We start from the raw sequence: 21,579 nt of genomic DNA, 5'->3' as shown, positions 1-21,579 counted from the left end.
AGGGAAGGGGACTCCTATTTAATCCTTGTTACTGGTCCTCACACTTTCAGTCCCCGTTATGCAGCTGTATTAACTGACTATATATTATAAATACTAACCCCTGTATGGAAGAAAAAGCCAGGCCTGGAGACATTGCTACAGTTGGGCTAATATATACAAAGCTATTTACACAAAAAAAAACATTAAACCTATACAAACTGTTCACAGGCTCTGACATAAGGAGTGGAGGGCCCAAGAACCAGCCTTAGGGCTTACAGCTAATCCTGAAGGGAAATCCTGGAAACTTTAAAACTTTATATGGAGAAGCAGGGATAGCAAAGAGAGAGTGACATAGCAAGGAGAGGTGTCGAGAGCCCAGGAGAGTAAACCCATGGTAAATGTGTTTATCTGGAGGGAGAGTCGAAGTCTTGCCATCACCTCACCACTCAAAGGGAAGCATGGGGAGGTTGGAAGGGCATGTGTCAGCAGGAGAACAGAGGAGTCCTTTGCAATTCTCATCTCGTCCTGATTCTGCCTAATGTCAAAGGTCAGACCTAGAAAGGCATACTAGGAAAAGAGTTCCTATGCTGTCCTGTACTGTGGGAAGCTGCTGAGGCAAGAGAGTGGTTGCTTTTATATGGTCATTTCCAGTCCAAGAAGATACATGTAAATGCTCTGCAACTACAACACAGGAGACTGATGGCACACTCAGAGGCACACTTCAAAGCACTAAACATATTATGAGCAAATGTGCCCTGGGGGTAGCCTGTTCCTCCTGGAACTGCACACAGGGCTGGGCTGGCAAGGGAATGGTAATGCTAAGCCCAGAATATGGGTTAACTGCACAGAAAAGCTTTCCAATTCTGCCTCCGCCTGAGCTCTAAACCCTGAAGCAGTGGTGCAAGAATCAGCTTTGCTATGACTGTATCTAGTGTTATCTTTACAGTGCCAGGGGGGATCTGCTGGGAACCTATCCCAAAAGGACTGTGATGCTTTTGCAAAGGACTCTGTCCATTGGACTGCAGTGTGATGTTACAGTGGCATTTTGCATTTATAAAAAGCTTAGCAATGGATATAAATGTGAACCTTTTGCTTCTACATCACCCACATGAACCTGTCGTGAACTTGGAACTGCGGAAAGAAATATACAAGTGCAAGGGCCAGCAAATGCTGTGGGAACCATCTTTCTCTAGATTGGGTAATTTAGCCAGAGACCTAACATGTTTGTGAGTTTGGAGTCAGAATGGAGAAGAGGGCTGAGAGCGCAGGAAAGGTTGTAGACAAGATTAGCCCTGCAGGGGCCAGACAGAGGCTTCTGTCCAAAAATATAAAAGACTAAAGCAGATGGTGCCTTTAGCCACACCATTTGCCTTGAGTCATAATGGCCACTCTAGGCCTAGAGCTTGTTTGACTGTCTGGGAATACTGTTTGGACATAAAAAGGAGTGTCCTAAATCTCATTTATAAATTAAACATACAAAAAATATACATATATTTTATAAATTGATACATATATATATAAAACCTGGGGGTTTATATATATATGTATATAAAATCTAAATTCACATTTCTGTGTCACCTGGAGGGAAGCATGCAAGAACAGCATATGGATGGGGAGATGCTGAACAAAGTTCCTCTGGTACAGGACAGGTCTGCCTTGGACAAACCTGCCTCAAGCAGCAGTCCCCACAGAGCTGTAGAAAGGGGAAGTGCTTTTAGCCCCTGTTTCCTCTACACAACAGTTTTCCTGAAGATCCACAGCTTCCTGTGTTCCCCATACAGGCCACGCGTCCAACCAAAATCTGAGGAACCAGCAGGCTAGAGCTGGAGAAGGAAAGACAAACAAAAAACATAAAGTCAAAACCTATTATCATAAAGTCTGGTAGAGAAAAGTGACAATTCATAGGTCAGCAACTGAATCTGGGCACCTGTCTGCCCATATCAAAACAAGTGACCTCTGTCCCACCTCTCTGTTCCCTCTGTGAATCTCTCAGTTGCTGATCCCTGGTTCTATCTAAGCTACCACTCCTTGTCCAACTGTCAAAGTACAGTCAGACCTCACAATCTGTGCAGTTTAAATTCAAAAGGGACAGCCAGTCTTGCACAAGTCTCTCTGCATTCAGCAAAGCCTCTGCAAACATCCTCTCTGCATTACAAAGAGCACTTAACTGTGTCTGTAGGAAAGAGATCAGATGTTTTCAAAGGTCTGTATTTCATTAGGGATTCCTGTGCAATCTCACCCGTTGAGGAAAGTCAACAAATTTCAGCCGGGCAAGAAATCTTCTCACTTCTCCACGGCTGATTTGGGGAGTAGTGGTGTCCTTCAGCCACACCATTCGACCTTGGCTCATCATGGCCCACTTCAGGCCCAGCTTGCTGACCGAGAGAAATCCTGGCTGTTTTTCAGAGGTTGCAGTTGTTGTCACAGTGATATGAAATGCATCCTTCTGGAGGTCGTTAATTCCAACTAGTCCATCAGAAAAGGGCAAGAAAATACTGGTGAGGAGTAAATGATTATGTTTCTTCCAAAATAAATCTTACAGTCTTTACTCAGTCAAAACATGCACTAGACTGAAGGTATATTAAGTTTGCCTTTACAATTGCATGTACCTCAGTTAATCAGAGAAAATAATTTTAAGTTAAAAATTTTCCATAGAAATAAATTGAAATTTAGATCAGAAATAAAAAGATATGGTTCTAGGAGACGTTTTGGAGCTTGACATAGAGATGCACAAATTTCATGAATGCAGCTCACTTTCAGAGAGCTTTCCTTCTCACACCTCTTAGCAGCTACTGTTTAATCACTATAGAGCACGAGCAAGTAGGTTCACTCCAGTCACTGCAAAATAATCTGTACGGACCTCAGGAACTGCAGTTTCTAATAAACTCCTCTAAAAATTATATTCTATTTGCTCTTGACTGAGCTGTGTTTTTTGATACAAACCCAAATAGCTGTATCACTATGTAGCAGCTTTTCTATGCTTCCTGGCCCACTGGACTCTGTGCTGGATGAACTGATCTTCTATCCCAAATGCTGCCATGCTCAATAAGCTGGCTGTTGGCTGAACTGCTTTAGAAAGAACAAGGAAATCCAACAGGGACTGTACAGTCCTGTACAGATGTTAAATCCAGATCCACTTTTCCCTGAAAACACACATTTAAATATTTTGTATTTCCCCGTCCAAAAAGAAAAATGAAGAAAGAGCACAGAGCACAGCTGCTTCCCCTGGGAGTAGAAGATGGCCAACAAAGGCAGAAGTGTACCTTGAGGTGACAGAGAAAAGTTTTATAGTGATTCTTCAAGCACTATCTTAAATCGCAAATAGCTCCATGGAAAGCAAGGAAACTTCTCTGGCGTAAAACATTCATGAAATCGAACTCAGACCTTTCCTTGCTTAAACATGTGCAAGAAACTTACTGTTTTTTTATCTGCAAAGTAGGGTTTGGACAGGACCAAATAAGATGAATCTTACTTCCCATTGCTGGCCTATGTGTGGTGGACCTCAGGTGCTACCTTTAAAGGCTTAACTACACCCCACTGTTTCCCACAGCTACCTCTCCCTCCATATTTCGCTTAGCCGACATAGTTTCTCCTCCATCTGTACTCACCTGCAGAAGCAATGACTTTGTCTGTTGCATTGGTGAGGTCCAAAAGGACTGTAGGAAAAACAGGATGGAGGAGATAGAGGTGGTGAAGCCCTGGGCGCTCAGGTCTGGGACCAGGATGCTGTTGGAACCAAGGACAGACAAAAACCTTACAACTGTCTAGCAAAGAGGAGTCTAGCTTTGCTGAAGAAATAAAGATGTTTTCTGATACTGTGCTGTCTTTATACGGATCAGAGAATCAAAAACTCTATGGTCCTACACAGATTAAATCCTGTAAAGTTTTTATTTCTAAAACAGAATCTGTTCCACAAGTTCTCTTTGGCAAGGCTGATATCTGGCTCTGTCAAAGACAGCTTGATGGGCTACAGTCTAGAAGTTCTGAGTACCCATGCTGACCTGCGTGCCCTCATGCAGAGGAAAGCTCTGGGGCTGGGAACAAATCTGCAGTAAAAATACCTCAGTTGCAGAAAAAAAAACATTAAATTCACACAGAAAGTTTTGGTTTTGTGGATGCAAACTTTCTGTCAATAAAGCTTTCTGGTGACGACTTAGCACACAAAAACTTCTGTCTTCAGGCTCAGAGAAGTCAAAAGTGTCAAAACAAGAGGAAAAGATGTCCCTGACAGCCTTCTTATATGACAGGTTTAAAGTTCAATTACATTAGGAATAAAAGGCAGAGACTCTATATGTCTCACAGACAAACTTCAAAGTGAAGAAAGGATGCCTGCTCACCAAACTTTGTAACACAGGCTGTGCTGCATCAGCCCAGAAGAGAAAAACAGACTTCTTGTCCAAAGTCATGACTGACAGTGCATCGAGTTGTTGCTTCTGCCATGGCAGTTCCTGGTTCCAAAGAGGGAGGCCAGATTTGCCATCCACCACCATCACCTCAAGACAGGGAAGAGATCTAGCATTAATGGGTGTCCAGGTATGGGCATGCAGAGTCCCCTTGCAGTTGCATGGTCTGTGCTGTTCCATTTCATGCCTGTGACCACACAGTGGTTAAGTGTCAGCACAGAAACGGAAAGAGCAAGGAGCAGGGAATGCCTGTCCTTTTGTACCCAACCTCCCTCGCTCCTATGCTGCCATTGCCCTCCTTGCCTTTACTTGTTTTACCTTTTTGTTCCCATCTCCGGTCTGTGCTTGCAGCAGGAAGTCCAGAGTTTGGTCACCACTGAAGTAACCTGGTACGGGCTCGCTGCAAATTTGGAAAAAGAATCACTCAACCCCATGGCTGAAAAACAGGGATTTCAGATGGAGGCAGCACCGTTGCTTTCATCCTCCATTTTGCCTCTTGAAAAGGTAGGATTTGCCATGCTAAATAAGAGCTTTCATCCACTCAGAACTGTTCTGACAGTCAGAAAGTATTTGTTGGTGGATCACAAAAGTGAGAAATGATCAAGCAGCCCATGGTGCTTGTTACCCATTCTTCAGAGCTGTCTGGGGGCGAAATCCCTTGCTGGGCTGTGTAGATATGCGTTTACCACCCTGTGACATGACTCTCTATTACTCTCTCCTTAGCATGAGAACCTGCACAGTTTTGCTACAGTCATAAAAAACTACCCAGCCCTCTCAAAATGCATTGGTAGATTTGACCTCCTGCTGCAAGTATATTTCCCAACCTGCCTTAGCTGTGTGAAATGGCTCATAATATACCTTCCGTTAATGTCAGCCCATGATTCTTTGTTTTCTTACTGCCAGCGGTTTTACAAGCCTTTTTATAACCTTCAGCAGTTGAAATGAAGTCCCCTCTCACTCTCTCCCTTCTGGGAGACAGAAGACTATTACTTGAATATCTCTCATAACTGTCTTCAAACCATCTTGCTTGCCTTTGGCTTTCTGAGTCTTAGCTCTTTCTTAAATTCACTACAGCTAGACACATGGATCTAAAGAAGTACAAACGATTCCTCAAGATTCACAGAATCAGAGATTTTATGGCAAGGAAGGTTCATCAGAATATGTCCTCCCTCTTATTGTTTATGACAGATTGCTGTCAATTGATTGCCAAATAACCAAGTGTCAATAGGCTTACACTGACTAGACTATCCATGAGGTTTGTTATAGAAATACAAAGATGAGATAAATTCATCTCTTCTCGTGACAGTCAGTTCTAATGATTAAACTCACCCAAAGAAACATGCTTCCATTTTCATCTTCTTGAGCATGAATGGCTTTTGCTGCAAGGCACTTGTTCTTGCTATAGCAAGATGAAAATCCCTGTTAGCTCCTATGACTTACACATGCTTATGAACTCATCTGTCAGGGTTCTCTTTCATCACAGAAACACACTGACTTAAATCTTCCATGCTAAAGCTTTTTTTCTAGCCCTTTTCTCCATTTCTTAACAGCTTCCTCTTTAAAATGTGGATACGAGTATGGCTCCTGAACATCAGTATCACAGTACAGCAGTGGCTTGACTATTTATACATACTCCAGCAGTACCACTCACTCTACAGACACCTTTGGCAACCAGAACCAATGCTTTCAAGGCAGTATCACGGGACACTCCTATAGCGTGAAAGCCCTCAAGCAGCAAAAGAAAGTAGTAGGTAGTTGTATCCTATGGGCACAAACTTAAAACCTCTCTTCAGATGCCTCTTATGGTTACAGTCAGCAGCAAATCCCACAGACTGTAGACAGACATATGTATTTTAGATGCTACCAATCAACTGAAAAATCCCCATGGCACTTCCTCAAATGAACCAGAAGGCTAAGTAATTATTACTGCCCAACAGTAATCCCCACAGCAACATGCTATTAATCCTCTCTCATCTGAAACATCTATTTACAACACAATTTTCAACTCCTTACTCAATTTCATGGTCTCTGAACTCCCCCCTTGTTTTATGACTACTGATTTGTCTTCATGGTTTTCCAGTGATCTTGTCCAAACCAATCTGGAAATGCAGCACATCTGCAGCAGCCAGGTTGTTTTTCTCAGAGACTGCTCCCAAAGTGCTGGACTCAGTCTGCCTGGCTGGAATGGTGTGCTTGGGCAGGTTTACCAACAAAAAGGGGAGTTCTCACCTGTTTCTGTAAGCTTTGTCTAACAAGAAACTGCATTTCGGTCTGTTTGACTGTGGTTACCCCCTTGAGCTGAATTTGTCCCCCAGCCTGCACTGCTAAAACAGGACTTCTCAAAGTCCTACTCCCCCCAGAAACAAAACCCAAAACCCTCTTACATAAATGCTTGTGCACAATATATTCAGTCTACCAAATTATGTGTCTCTTAATTCTAAGAAAACAGGTAGCCCAGGGCTTTATCACAGTGGCCTTGACCGAGAATTGCTTTTACTGTATTTCAGTGCATATCTGGCAGCTCCTGTATATGTGTTGTACTTTGTCCTTTGGGGGGGCACAGAACCATAAAAAGCAGAGCTGGCATGCAGCAATCTGGAATACTAGTTGCTCAGATTGGTTGTGGAGTCTCCATCCTTTGTGATATTTAAAACTTGACAGCACACAGCCCTGAGCAACTTGCACTAGCTGATCCTGCTTGAGCAGGTACCTTGGACCAGGCAATCTCCAGAGGTGCATTTCAACCTCAAACCAACTGTGATTCTGTGAATACAACAGGCAAAGCAGCTTTCCGCTCTTCCTGATTTGAACCCATAGGATTTTTTCAATTTATTAGTGGGTCTACTTAGAAATTTCTTGTGTGTAACTGATTTTACAGCATCTATAAATGGCTTTGCTTAGTCAGTACACACCCTTTAAACTAGACCCCAGATACATCCAGAAGGTCCAGAACTCTGGACCCAAAACATCTTTAGCCCTTCTCTTCTCCCCATAGTATGATCCACTAGATATAAGCCATTCCTAAAAGCCATTGCTTATGTCATCCATCAGACCTCATGAATGTGGCCATTATCTGAATACCAAACCTAGACAAACAACTATTTTTATGCTTAATGAAGTTCCAATGCCTTCTTCCTATAGATGCTTTTGACAGGTAACACTGAGCTGCTTTCTTCCCTCTAGATAGCAGAGCAAGCAATTTGTTTTTCACGCAATTTCCTTCAATTGTGCCCAACTGCCCTTTTCAAATATTCAATACTGTGCAAGCTGAAATGGATGGTTATTATCAACCCACAAGATCTTGCAAATTACTTAATTTCCATGTGTGAAACGAGAGGATGAGTAGTATTAATTTAGGGTTTACGTTTAGTATAGATGGTGTGCTGACTGAATGAGCTCCAGAATCAGAATGCTCATTTTCAACTTTCAAGGAACATTAAGATCCATTAGCCACACTCAATACACCTTTCTCTAAATACTTAACATCACTAACACAACAGCTCCTCTCCATTGAGCTGGGAAGTGGCAGCTCAGGACAGGAGTTGGGCTGAATCACACACCAGTAAACCCCTAAATTCCAACACCATGACATTCCCATGACACCAGTGTTGGGTGCCTGAATCAAGCCCCTTATTCATAATCAATCATAATCACACAGCTCAAGTTTCCAGCCGTCTGTTCCTTACTCTCCCTGCCTTTCTCACTTGCTCAGCAACGCATCTGCACACCTACAGTTCTTAGATCTCTCTGCAGATTTGGAGAATTCGTCCCAACTGCTTTTTAAGGAGCACATGTGCTTACAAGTGAAAGGCAGTAAATGGTAGAGGAAGAAACAGGGCAGAAAAATACTCCCAGTATGTGACCTGCTGATGTTCTGCAGTTCCAAGGTCCAGCGGGGCTCCAGGTCCTGCCCCCGCAGTAGGATCAAGCCCTCTTTGGTTGTGATGAGCAGACTGCTGCAGTTTGTGTCAGGTGTCTTCATTGTTTGCAGGAAATCAACACCCCCACTGGGACAAATGGAAAGCAGAGAGGAGATTCCAAGGCTTGTATCTGCACATCTCAGCACCAGCTACCTGTCTCCATGACAATTCATCCTACCTAACATTTGAGAACTATTCTTGGAGATGCCCATCTTTTTCACAGTGATGAAGCATACCTTCCTTTGGGGGTTCCTCAGTTAAGTGAACTAAATTAATGTGGGATCTTCTGAACATCTTGAATTACTACACAAAACAAGGAGTTTGTGGGTTCACATTTGTTCCCTCCTTTTATTCATATCCAGGCTGACCCTGACCACACTTTGGCAGTAAAGAAGAAGGATCTGAGAAATCCAGGCGCATAATGCTGTACATAGACTGAGCTTCCCAAAGGGACTCTGTTAGCTGGGAACATCTTTTTTTTTTTCCCCTCCAGATATGCACAGGCATTGGGAGAAATGACAAGAAGCTGAATGGACTCCCTTTTATCATACTTTGAAATTCATACAGGGCAGGGGGGAAACAATGGGTTGCCCAGAGTACTGTTATCAATTGTACAATGAAAAGCACAGTACTGAAGGAGAAGTGACCATCTCTAGGAGCACTAAGAGGTGCCTATCCTCCTTTTCCTCTCCCAGCAGAAGCAAGATGATACGTCCACTTCCTACCTGTAAATGTCAATGAGCTCTGACAGGTTGACAGATCTGCGCTTTTCCCACTCAGGTTCCTCCTGCTGCAGCATTGCAGAAAAGCTGTCCCGGTTTCTGGCTTGAGTAAAGAGATCCCTCAGGGCAACTGCTTGAATATTACCTGCCAGGAAGAGTATAGATGAAGAGTCCTGCCTGCAAAAGTTAGCACCCTAGTAGTACAGAAGGTGCTTGGAACAACTGCAGTTGTAGTACAAAACAAATAAATGCCCAGAGCTGGAACATCCCTGGCACTGATGTGCCTTTGGGAAATTCCAAGGTATTCAAGACTAGTAGGTATTGGTGCTCATGCACTTTTCTCCACCACGGCAGTGAGACTTGTTCCCATGCCCTCTACTCCTAGCTTTTACAGCAAAAGGCATGGTCAAAATACCCCAGGGATTCTTTGGGCCATTTTAAGTAAAATTAATGTTTTCTCAGTAAGGTGAAGTGCTGCAGAGGCAAGGTGCATCTTACCAAAACCAAACAGGATGTAGATGGCTCCCCGACTGGTGATGTGGACTTGGGGACCAATCACTTTCCCTTCCCCATTGGTGCTGTACCTCACAGGCCCACCCAAAGCAGTTCCAGTCTTTCCTGACACCAAGATGAAAAACACATCAGGCTGCAGAGACATATGTAGAAAATTTTATCAGTGCTTTCATACACTTGTGCTTTCAGAATCTTCCCCTGTCCCCCTAGCATGAAGCTCTGTTGTTCTTTCCCCCCACTGCAAGGTCTAGCTAGCGGTCTCTCTCTCTGGCTTCCTAGGCATCTTACATTTGTCCTTTTCTCTTGACTGCAAATGCATCAGAGATGGAAAGGACTTCAAAAACCTGAATTCCTGTAACAATATTGATGCTAGAATTTTGGAGGAACGAGCACAGAGGAAATCCACATCAGCATTAATCACACAAGTATTTCTTTTATATAAGCTGAATCCTCCTTTCTCCAGAGATTTATCTCAACATGGCTCCCTATGCTGCTGCTAAACAGCAACTCAAACCACGACTTCACTGAACAGAAACAGGTAATTCTCAAGGGGTAAATAATAACCCTTCTGTTCATTCCCAGTTGACAAGAAATGCAGGTAGTATTATTATTGCTTGATCTCACTGCTCTGACGTCTTAAAAGTAAAAACGTGCTTTCCAGGGACATGCAAGGGAATGAAAATGAGGGGCTTGTGCAGCTCCTGTTATAGCCTTTCCAGATCAGGCTCCCTGTTCTGCCTCTACATAGTCACAGTCCTTTCAAACCTTGAGCAGTTATACGCTGTACCTGTGTCTCTTTGAGAGCCAGAACAACAATATCCCTAAAACCATCTCCATCTACATCTGGAAGAGTTGCAGCTGGTGCAGCCAAGATCCCACTTGAAAGGTGGATGGAATTCAGCGTCCAGATGGTCTTGCCTGTGGAAAAGCAGGATGAAAGATGCCTGAAGCACTTGGAGAACCAGCAGGCATCCCCAGAGGGTTCCACAAAACCTTATTGAAGGAGAGAGCAAGAAAGGTTATTTCTCCCATTCTCTGAGAAGAGGAAAGACAAGGCCAGAGACTGGGACAAGCTGTAGCAGGAAGCAAAGTCCTTTCCCCAGCACTTCTGCAGATTGTCTTTGAGTCATGCCTTAAGTCCTGCTGCTCTTCCTTCTTAGCATCTCTCTAGAAAGTCCTGAGTGCAAAACAGTTCCTGAAATAACACAGAATATTTGAGGTTTGCTCTTGGAAAGAGAACCTAAATGCAAGTGCTGCTCTGCAGCACAGCAGTTGTTTCCCTCAGCCAACAGTAAAGTATGTAGGTAGGTGCCAGGAAAGGGAACAGATGGGCAATTTTGATATTCAAAGTGCAAATTTGTGTGTCTGTTAAATTCCCATCAGCAAATAGCCCTTCCAACATGGCATGCTCACTCTACCTCAGGGTGAAAGCATGTTAGCAGACGTGATGTCAAATGGTTCAGCAGTCCAGCATGGCCCCAGCTGGAAACTCAGTAAAACCTGATCTTAGCAAATTGGCAAATAAATACCCCAAAAAGGCAAAATGAAATTAGGTGATTTTTCCATGATTCTTTTGCCAATACTTCTGCTTTTTCAGTCAGAATTTAAAAATGCTTTGCTGCTGCTGCTGCTCCATAGGGTAGAGTTTTCCCCTACATGACAAAAGCAAACCAAAGACCAGACCTGCAAACACTTGTGCATATTAATAACACTACTACTGCTGACAAAGGAGACAGCCTATGGTCCTTGCTATGGAAACACTGTGCAAGTAATCTGGTCCTTAAAAGAATTTGAAAGCTTTGGCATTCATTGACTAGATTTGTCACTTAAAAACAAGGTTTCTTGTATGTCTCCACTCTCCGTTCTCATTCCAAAAACTTCCCTATACCTATGAATATTTCTGCCAGTGAATTAATGCGGTAAACCAAACAGCAATCAGAGAAGGGAGGTGCACATGATCGACTGATTAAAAATGCAGTATTCATTCACATCTAACCAATCCTTTTATGGGCCTAATTTCCTTGGAAGGCTTCCTGGCTGTAGCACATGTCCTTATATAACTTCTCCAAGAATGGTTTTCAGCTTTTCAGTGCTGTTATGTAAACGCCAAGTTGTACTAAAAGGTTAATGTTGATGAGAACGGACCTTACATACCCCTTATGCCATGGGGATGCTACAGAGTCGGATTAAAACTTTGAAATATTCTGAGATGGTATGATGAAGATATTTCCACAGAGCTGCAACGGTTTGGATTTTCTTATCCTGTGTAACCAGAAACTCATTACTGTTTCTACTCCTTCCTGTGTATCACTAGATAGCAGCCACTCTGAAGTGCCAGCACGAAATCATTCATGTTTATTAGCCCTTTAAAGAAAACAAAAAGACCAGTAGCATATTTCTAATATGCTGGTAGTTTACTCTACCTGTGGAGGCACTGAGAAGGCTGAGGAATTTTGATGTTCCCGTAACAAGGCAGACAGGCTCTGCAGGTGCCCCCAGTGACAGACCTTTGCACTGCACACTCCTTGTCTCCTCTGGAAGCTGGATGGACCACAGGGTGCTGCCATTCATACCAGAAAGGGCCACCACAGTTACAGAGGGCCTAGAGACACCTGGAAGAAGCAGGAAAGAGAGAAAGAGGCTATGTCCATGCTGCCTTTGGTCTTTCTGCTTGAGTTCCAGCTCTAGCTCCTAGAGCTGAGTAGCTCAAGTGAGCCACATCCACACTGCCTGAAAGCAAAGGTCAAATCCCACCCCACAGCAGCGATGTCCAGACAAGGTGGGCTGTCAACCAATAGCACAATCATAGAGGACCTGAGCTCACAGCAAGAAATGTGATCAGCTGGGCACAGAGGAACCAAGATCCTGGAGATCACCTGCTCAGTTGTGCTGACTTCCTGGTGTGAAATGTACTGCTGTCAAACAAGACTGATTGACTGATCCTTCCAATCCCCTCTCCCGCTAGCACCAAGGGGTAACCTTGAGTGACTGCCAAGACAGATGCCACCTCATGTGAAAGTCCTGGGTTCTTTCTAAATCTGGAGCAGAAGGTGGTGATTTGCAATGAGAGTTTTTGCCCTTTTTCTTTCCAAATGAGTTTTATTATTGTGGAAAACAGACTGAATGCAAATAATTGGTGTCCCTCAGGGGTCTTTTCTTAATTCACCAGTAAGCACAAAGTAACTGTAAAAAAAAAAAAAAAAAGCTCTATGTTGCTTCGATGGATTCTTGGCTCTGATCTGATACCAAATGCAAGCAACTTTTACTTCAGCCTGCTCACAGACATAACTGTGGTTACTGTAATCTCCACACGGAATGGTCCTATCACAACTGAAGATAAACTCCCATACATTTCAAAATAACAACAGTCCCAGTTGACTCCTGTCTTACTAGCAAAACATGTGACCTGACTACACAAAAGGCATATCTGTGCCACTGACTAAAAGCAAGTCTAAGCCCACTCTCTAAATCAAAACCCACTCTCTCCTCAAACTGAGGAGCAGCTGGTTAATGCTAGGGGGTTGCCCCAGCCCAAGTTCTCTTCATTGGGTTGGCAGGGACCAAGCACAACTAACTCCTGAATGCAGTTCACAGCTGTTGTGCGTACAAGCTGGAGAAACAGCTAACAATGTCATAACTCACTCCATCAGGTATCTATTCCAAGCTTATCCCTACTTGACACTGTGTGAATGCTTTTGCACTAACTACAGGAGGGCTGACGTCCAGCTGTGTGTGTTTAAGACTGTGATGAGTTTACACCAACTTTAATGCCTGTTTTTTGTCTTCCAACATAGCTGTACTCCAGGATGCAGCTAGGTACGACTAGCTACATTCAGAGCATGCTGAGAACTGTACACGTTCGTGATGAAAAATAAATACTTTTGCGATGGGCTTACAGAGATGCAATAAAGGGGGAAAACTCCCACCTTATTTCTAATTGCTGTTTGAAGAGCCGTGCTTTCTGATCACTTTAGCTCTGTCCACAAATCGAGTGTGCACAAATACAAGACAAAGAGATAGACTTGCCCCAAGATGAGATAAGAGGAAACAGATATCCCTGACCTAACAGGTATGGGAGCGCAGGCTTGCAATGAAAATTATAAGCAGCATTACACAAGGACAGGCACAGTCCACCAGCCATTTTAAGTAACTCTGAAAAAAGCAACGCAGTGGATTTGCAGTGGCAGGAACTCTTCCCATATGTACGACAAACATACAAAGGTCTGTACTGACATGTACAGAAAGAGGAATGGAAAGGAGCTGTGGTGCTTACCCATGACACTAGCATTCATCAAGGCAGTGAAGACAATCAGGATGTCAGAGAGCCCATCGCCGTTCACATCATACAGCTCCAGTGGGGATAACACACCACCTGCAACAGCCATAGAGAACCACCACACTGTTGTCAAAAAGGCTACCCAGCCCACTGTGAGAGGCAGGCTGACCCAAAGAGGGACTCATGAGCAGCCAAGCCACAGAGTCTGCCAGGCACCAATGCCAGGCAGCTCAAACCACACTTCCCACACTTGGGAAGGCCAAAATACAGTATCTGGGTCAGAGAAAGGAAAGGTAAAAATGAAGGAGCTAATGGAAAAAGATTTGTGCTTCTCACTTCACTTTCCAAAGTGATGTGGAAGCCACATACCTTATGAAAGGCTTAGATTTGGAAGCCACGGGCAGAAAGCAAGGAGGGAGAGACATATCTAGACCTCACAGAATTTATTTCACAAACCACTGTTACTTTACTGCAAAAGTCAGAATAAGAGATATTTTAGAAATATTACCAGTGGCCCATATAGGATGACAAAAGATCCCAAATATTGATTTGTGGATTCAAGCAGGACAAGAAGATGAAAGAAATAAGGTTAGTTAAGCCAGCTAGAAGACACTTCTTTCTATCCCTCTCCTCTGAACACACCCACACACTTAAGCATGGAGATGCTGCTGAAACCCAGGATGCAGAAAGGGAGATGGTATGTTTTAAAGTGAGCTCGGCCACCTCCATCTGGAACAAAGTGCACCATCTGTACTAAAAGGTGGGATATGAGTCAAAATGTTTTTTGGTGTTGACAGAAACAAGATTTTGTGGTACTGTTATCTCCTGATGGCAGATTTCACAGGCCTCAGCTAGAAGAGTGAGCAGGACACAGCCACCTGTCTATTATCTCAGAGCATCTGCAGTGGTGAGGAACGGTTTCTGCTCTGACCTGGCTCTCCCAGATAGGTCTCTCCCACTGATGCTCATCCTGGGAGCTGCCACCTCCCCCACACCAGATGCTGTTCCTGGGGCTTTCTCACCTGTTCCCTGCCCTAGGTTGCGGTTCCACGTGTTATGCAAGTCTCTAGGGGGACAGGGAATTAGAAACGCACACACCAGCACCAGAATCATCGAGACCACCACAGTGAGCAAAAAGATCGCTGTGCGCAGGTATGGCATGAGGGAGGGAGCAGACTTCTGCTCCAAACTCCCAGCCGCCTCTGCAGGATAACCCTCAGGTGCGCTCTCTGACGTGTGCTGCTTTGTCATCCCAACCTCCACATCAGAGTCAGGGTCCTGCACCTCCTCAGGGGGGCTCTTCCCATTCTTGACTCCCCCGTTCTTCTGGATGTTGAGTACCAGGTCATCTTCACTTTCATCACTGTCAGCCTGAGTGAGGGGATCGTATTCCCCAAGGTCTGGGCTCTTCTTTCCTGAGGAAAGAGGTTAAGAGAGATGATAAAGCATGAATTCCTCACTTTCCTGGGATGTCAGTGTTAAAAATGGCTGCAGTGGAGAGTGATACAAAGGGGATAACAGAGCAGCCTGCATTTTGAACGGGTCCAAGTGAGAGGTGTGAGAGAAAAGACAGGGTCTCTCCATGTTTCAGAGTAGCAGCTGCAGGAGAAAATATGCCAACAGTTTATTTCCTTGAGATAAAGATGTAAATATATATTATCTATATACATACATGCACACATGTATGTGTGTGTGTGCGTACATATACATATGGAATTCACAGCATTCTGGTACTGTTTGGTTATGAGACACACTGACATGAAGTTATGCTAATGCTCTGAGTACCTAAACTGCAGCATTCTCTTGATTTCAGACACTGAACATCCTTAGCATTTGCCAGCCTCTAATCCTGGCACAGCCCCTCTTCACTTGTAGCCTGTGTTCTCTGAAGGGGGCCTCCATCTGCAACTCATTTTCCCCCTCCTCATCCTGCCTGGTCCAGGCAGCACTGCTGTCTTCTAGTATGCCACATCTGCTGTCCTGCTTCATGAGGAATAGAAGGGATAGAACACTGTGCATGGTTTCCTGCAGTGTTGATAAAAATGGGCATAGAATCCCTGAAGATGAGGGCAAAGTGATTTTGCCTTTTGGGCCACTACCATCCCGGTGTCTGAAGGGACCAGAGCTGCCCTTCTAAGAGACCACCTTCTCTGCATAGCTCAGCACTGTGAGAGCAATTGCTCCAGCCCCTGCAGTAGAAAACCACAGTGCTCCTGCTCTGGTTTCTGCTCCTACCAGAGCCGACAGCTTGTGCTTGGCCTTGTCAAGATAAAGAACTTAGTATTGATGCCTTCAGGTGGTGGTGCAAGAAAGCAGCTTAGCTTTAGGTGTCTCCCCCACAGATGCCTGGCACATCTAGGGCTTCTCCCCCAGGCCCCAGACAGATGAAGAGAGCATGACTGTGAGGAGGGCATGTGCAGAGCCTGGCTGTGCATACTCGCCTAAGGCCAGGACCATCTGTTTATCGGGGCAGACTCACTGCCCTGAGCTGAGTGCAGGATCACATCTCAGGGAGCTGCCCTGCACCACCAGGCATGGCCACTGCTCTGATCATTGCAGGGTCTCTGCCTATTTCTCTCTCCTATCTCAAGGTAGGATTTTACTATCCTAGATATGTGTCTCATTTCCCTTTGCCAAAAGATGACCCAAGACAGGAGCTAACTTCTGCCCAAAGATGCTCGAAGTGATACACGCAAGGCATAAATAATAAGAATACAAATGCAAGCTGTAACCACTCTCAGACAGTAAGATGATGGGAAGGTTTTGCAGAGTGGAAATTTAAGGGTTTTCATGATTATTATTTCTGCCTAAGTTCATAACATAAACCGGCCTTACTTCTGGTTTTCCAGCTAAAGACAGACTCACAGTTACAGAGGTACTGTAGTATCTAGTATAACACCCCTATTTTGCATCATCTAGAATCTATCTTGCAGCACGTGCATCTCATTTTTTCTCTCATTTCTAACCCCACAAAGGGACCTTCACTCCAACTTCCTGTACCACTTTTAAATGGTCAATATCACTAAAGGCCAAACACCCCACACTAACTGGAGCAGCCACGACAACACACTCATATTGAACAAAGGGAAATAAAAGATATCCAATGAGATCTCATACCTAAATTAGACCCTTTTGAATTAGACGCTTCTACAAAAGACTCACATCAAAACAATCTGGTGCACATACACACTCCAAAAAGCTGTTCCTGGAGAGCACCCAACTAAAAGATATTACATTCCTATGGGACGGTCCAGTGTACCCCTGTGGGACATTGCATTGTTTCACACAGATCTGCCCTAAATATGCATTCAAAGTGTGGATTCTTCAGGAAGTCTTGATAACAATGGCTCCATCCTGCAAACAGCAGAGAAGGCCATGGACCTTGACAACGCACAGCTCTCTGCTCAGGGAGCAGTGACAGCACAGTGTGAATTTCCCAGATGTCTATACAGATGTCTATACTTGTGCCGACAAGTTGCTGAAAGAGTACTCAGTGAAAACAAGAAATTCCAGAGACAACTTGCTGGCAGGGTATTTGCAGCTTCTCATCACAGATCCAGATGCGCCAGTTCAAGCCAGGTCAGAGTGGTATTTAAAGCAAATGCTACTTGCCCAAGAGTAAATGCTATGTAGCTGGGAAGTCAAACTCAGGCAATTATGTTAACTTGACTACTCCCAGTTTTGGAAATTGGTGTGCTTTGAGTAAAACAACTCAACAGCATACTTCTACTTCAGATATACTGTCATTCTTTTAAACTATTTTCATTCCAGACAGTCAACCCAGAAGACCAAAGCATGCTGTCCACCCTAGGGGCAACTAAAAGCATACAGGGGAACAAGCTTTACCTGGAATAGTTTTGTTCTGAATCTCTAGGAGGCAGACAGGACCTTGAAACTGTGTCTCACTCACTTCTTGAACTGGCAGGGAACTGAGATATTGGCAACATCGACAGTGCTGTCAACTACAAATGATCTGTAACAGGAACATCTTTTCTGCTGAGAACCACTGATGAAAGGCTAAAAAACAGCTACTACACAACAATGACTTAGGGCTTTAGGTGATCTACTCAGGAAAGAGTCTATAGAGTTACAGAAGAGCTATAAAGCAGAAAGGTGTTCAGTCGTATTTCACAGCTAAGCCTGACCAGGAACCAGAAACTGGCATTCCTTCTATCTTTTCTCAGAAGATCAGTTGTCATTCTCACAAGGCACAGCCACTCAGTAAAGTCAGGCATAAAATTATAAAATGCCTGGTTGATTTATTTTTTTTAAGCCAACAAAATGGAAAACCCTGTCCTTTAACAATGGCTGCTGGAGCATTCATTGGAAACCCAACTGCGTATCTAATCTCAGAGGATTCAAATGCTCTCCTGCCACTGTTCGGAGAGAGCCCTGTCAAACTGTAGGTGTTTTGGGAATGTGTCTGGAGGGCTGGTGAGGACGTGCTCAGCCTGGCATCCCAAAGTTGTTCTACGTTACAGAGAATACATAACTCATGATTCACCTGGCTGGAAGGAGAGCAGAAGGAATGCACCTTTTCCTCTGAGTTTTAGGTCACTTGCTGTGGGAAGAAGGATACCACACCCGGTATCCATAGTGTGGGAAGAAGGGACAGCACTTCCACTAATCGCTCCCAAATGATTTTTCAACAGAAAAGTATAAAGAGACATAAACATCAGTAAAGAATGTGTGAAAATAAAGGCAGTCTTACACCACTTGGAGAACTACGATTTATTGAGAAGTGCTCCAGAAGTCAAATTCTTTCCTTTCTGGTCAACGACAAGGTTCAGGCTGGGGAAAGACACTTTGTCCATCAAGAGAAAGCTTAAAGTGCCTCTGCTGCAAATGATCAGCTATCAGAAAATCCAATGCTCCTATGCAGTTTCCAGATTTCCATCGCAAAAGTATAAATGCTAAGAGACATGAGCCAGCTTCTTGGTCAAACTCTCACCCTATCTCCTGCACCAATAAACATTGTGTAACCTTCATGATAAATTAGTCCCTGTGCTAAAGAAAAGAGACTCCAGACCTACCTTGAGCAGTTCCGTGGCCTTGTGTATGTACCAGATCTGTATAATTCCCATCTTGCTACTGGTCTTTTGCATAGTGTCTCTTAAGTGTATATAAACCTTGCATCTACTTTACAGGGAAGCAGATCATAGCAGCAAAGTCAGTTTCCCGGCTGCTCTGTGCTATCTCCTACAGGTAAAATAAATAAACTGCTTCTGTTCTGACCTGCTGTAAATCATATCCCATTTTCCCCCATGGTACCAGTGATAAAACCAAGTAACTGTAAGTAACTGTGGCTTGTGGTCTTTGGGTAAGTTACTGGTCATGTCACCCTGGGTTTTATTCTTTTTTCTGCAGCCACTGAAAGAAAAAGCAAATACTGAAGAAGGAGGTTTTCAAAGGCAGAAGAGAGAGAAAATGCCCCAAATACGCTGATTTTCAACAGCAGTTAGACTCTCAACTGCAAATCCCCTATGCATTCGCCTAATAGTACTTTTTGCACAGGCAGCTCTTCCAACTATTGCAATAGAAGAATGCAACCTCTTAAAGAAGAAAATATGACTCGTGAACTATGATTTGGAAAGGAGGCATCTGTGAGGTGATCTGTGTCAGAATCAGATCCCTCTCATAATGAAATACTCATTTCTCGTGCTGACGGCTTGAAAGATATTAATTGCAATCTTTTTTTCTGGTTTTGATTTACTGGAAAGGCTCTTCTTTTGCACTCACTCTGGAGTGAAAAGAGCCGATCATGGACTTTAGACAAGTACAATTTTCAGTGCATTATTCTAATGACGACATACTGGTGCCAGTCTCCTTTGTACTCACTTCATGTTCTGTTGATTTTGCTTTTTTTTCCCCCCAGCTGGCAGTTGGCAGGCGCCAGTCACTGGGCCTTAACAGACATATCTCTAAGCCCGTGGGGAGATAAGTTGCCACATATTGATGTAATTAATGACATACAGCAGGAAAAAAACAGCACTAGCAACTGGCTTTCTGCTTTCTCATTGCTGTTGAAAGCTGCATTTTTCACCACACAAACAAGGTATGATATATGCAATTCAACCTAAGGACCAATGAAAAGACAGTTTTCTTAACAGCAGTTGCAAGGTGTGTTCTCTTTTCCAAGTGCCTCCCAACAGCAGATATCAAATAGATCATGCTGGTTCCAGAGTTCCCAGAAGAGACCTGTACTTGTTATTGTACAGTTCCCCAGTGGTCACACCCCAATACACACACTTATAACCATAAGTTTGCACTTCTGCTAAACAAACTTCATGTAAAATATACTCCTTCCCAATCAGACACATATATATAGTTAGGAAGAAACTGATTTGCAAACAAAACTTCTTTGGATTATACATAATAGGCACTACATAAACTAAAAACAATGATTTCCAATATGGGTTACTAAAAGCTGGTGGGAAGGGCTCTGAAGACATTACTGTGATCTTCACAGACCGATGGAAGAGCAAAGTATGAGCTGGCCACTGAGTGCAGCTTCATGGACTGAGGCACTTCAGGACAGCAGTGGTGAGTGTGAGTGGTACCAGGGAGGACCCCTCCTCCAGCAGTGCACAGCGGGAACCTATCTCTGCCCCATAGCTGTCCCAAAGGCAAGACACGGTCAGGAGAAGCAACAATGCACTTTGCCATTAGGTTAATGCAGCCAGGTGCACTGGCACTGTCTCCGCGCCATCCAACAGCAACTATCATGCTCTCAAGATATGGTTTTGCAATGTTATTTTCATTCCCTTTTAATCTGCTCACTGAATAGAACGGTTGTTGGGCTGCTGCTCACTGCAGCCTTATCTTTGAAAGATCTGGTTCCTCAACACAATAGTCCCTTATGCTTGAATATGCTTTCATCTCGGTGAAGTTCTCCATCTGGAAGGTATGCAGAGGTGGTAGTCAAGACTTTAAACATTTATCTGGGTAATGCCGGTGGCACTTACTGGACTCCCAGACTAGTTTTTGGGGGTAAAACTCGCCAGGACCGGATCAGAGAAGGACTAAGGCTTTCTCGAGGTGGCTGTGTGACCCCTGTGCCCACTTCTGCGCGGCCTGCGGGCCTAGGCGCCTCCTCCGGTTGAGCCCCACACGGCTCCTCACAGCTCCGCGGCCAGGCCCAAACCCCCCGCCGAAGCACACGATGCTCCCGGAGCCCCAAGGTGCAGCCCTCCCTCTGCCTCGGGACACGGGCAGAGGCCACCAAACTCAGCCCCCACCGCCAGCGCCCCCACGGCGACCGGGCCTGCCCCTCGCCCCAGCCTAGGCCTCTCCCCACATCGGCACATCACCATGGCAACGCTCCCCACCGCCCCCTGGCAGCCACAACGGCGCCTCCCCGCCGCCGGGCTCATACCCGAACGTGGGTGCCACGGCCTGGCCCAATCCGGCCTGATTCAGCACGGTCCAGTGCGTCCCCCCTCCCGCGGGTTCAGACCCCTTACCCGGCAGCTTCAGCGCCCGCGACAGCACCGTAGCCATGCTGGAGAGGCGCAGTGCCCATGCGCTCCACCCCTCTCTTTCCCCACGCCTTCCCGCTGCCTGCTGGGAGTTGTAGTTGTGCGGTGACAGAGGCTCCCCCACACGCGCACACCCTAAGCCTAGCGGGGTCTCATAGCTGCGTCGCTTCTCGCCCCAGCGGCCTCCCTCCATTGGGACAGAGGGATAAAGGTGGCGGGGGGCAGCCCGGGAAGCCCTGTCGCGGGGAGCTCGGTGGGAAGGCACAGGTGGGAGGGCCTCTCCCCATG

General features: G+C 44.8%; 2 protein-coding genes across 2 annotated transcripts in view; one reads left to right on the top strand and one right to left on the bottom strand.

Annotated features, from left to right (window-relative positions):
* LOC130610315 (histone H2A-IV) overlaps positions 1 to 21,579 on the top strand; it is a 141,500-nt gene that overhangs the window by 5,288 nt on the left and 114,633 nt on the right. The window lies entirely within an intron of this gene.
* On the bottom strand, positions 1,511 to 21,396 carry FAM234B (family with sequence similarity 234 member B). The gene is made up of 13 exons (XM_057429859.1): positions 21,277 to 21,396; positions 14,836 to 15,228; positions 13,811 to 13,909; positions 11,961 to 12,149; positions 10,325 to 10,455; positions 9,523 to 9,670; positions 9,028 to 9,169; positions 8,246 to 8,389; positions 4,701 to 4,782; positions 4,317 to 4,472; positions 3,588 to 3,705; positions 2,219 to 2,445; positions 1,511 to 1,802 (listed from the first exon to the last, which is right to left on the bottom strand). The coding sequence occupies exons 1-13, from the start codon at positions 21,311 to 21,313 to the stop codon at positions 1,797 to 1,799; spliced, it is 1,872 nt and encodes a 623-aa protein (XP_057285842.1). The 5' UTR covers positions 21,314 to 21,396; the 3' UTR covers positions 1,511 to 1,796.

This window comes from Pezoporus wallicus, unplaced genomic scaffold, assembly GCF_028554395.1.
Source record: "Pezoporus wallicus isolate ANWC-B61680 ecotype Strahan unplaced genomic scaffold, APGP_CSIRO_Pwel_v1 scaffold_3294, whole genome shotgun sequence".
Lineage (NCBI taxonomy): Eukaryota > Metazoa > Chordata > Aves > Psittaciformes > Psittacidae > Pezoporus > Pezoporus wallicus.
The sequence above is the reverse complement of the archived record's forward strand: the minus strand, read 5'-3'. Positions and strand labels throughout refer to the sequence as shown.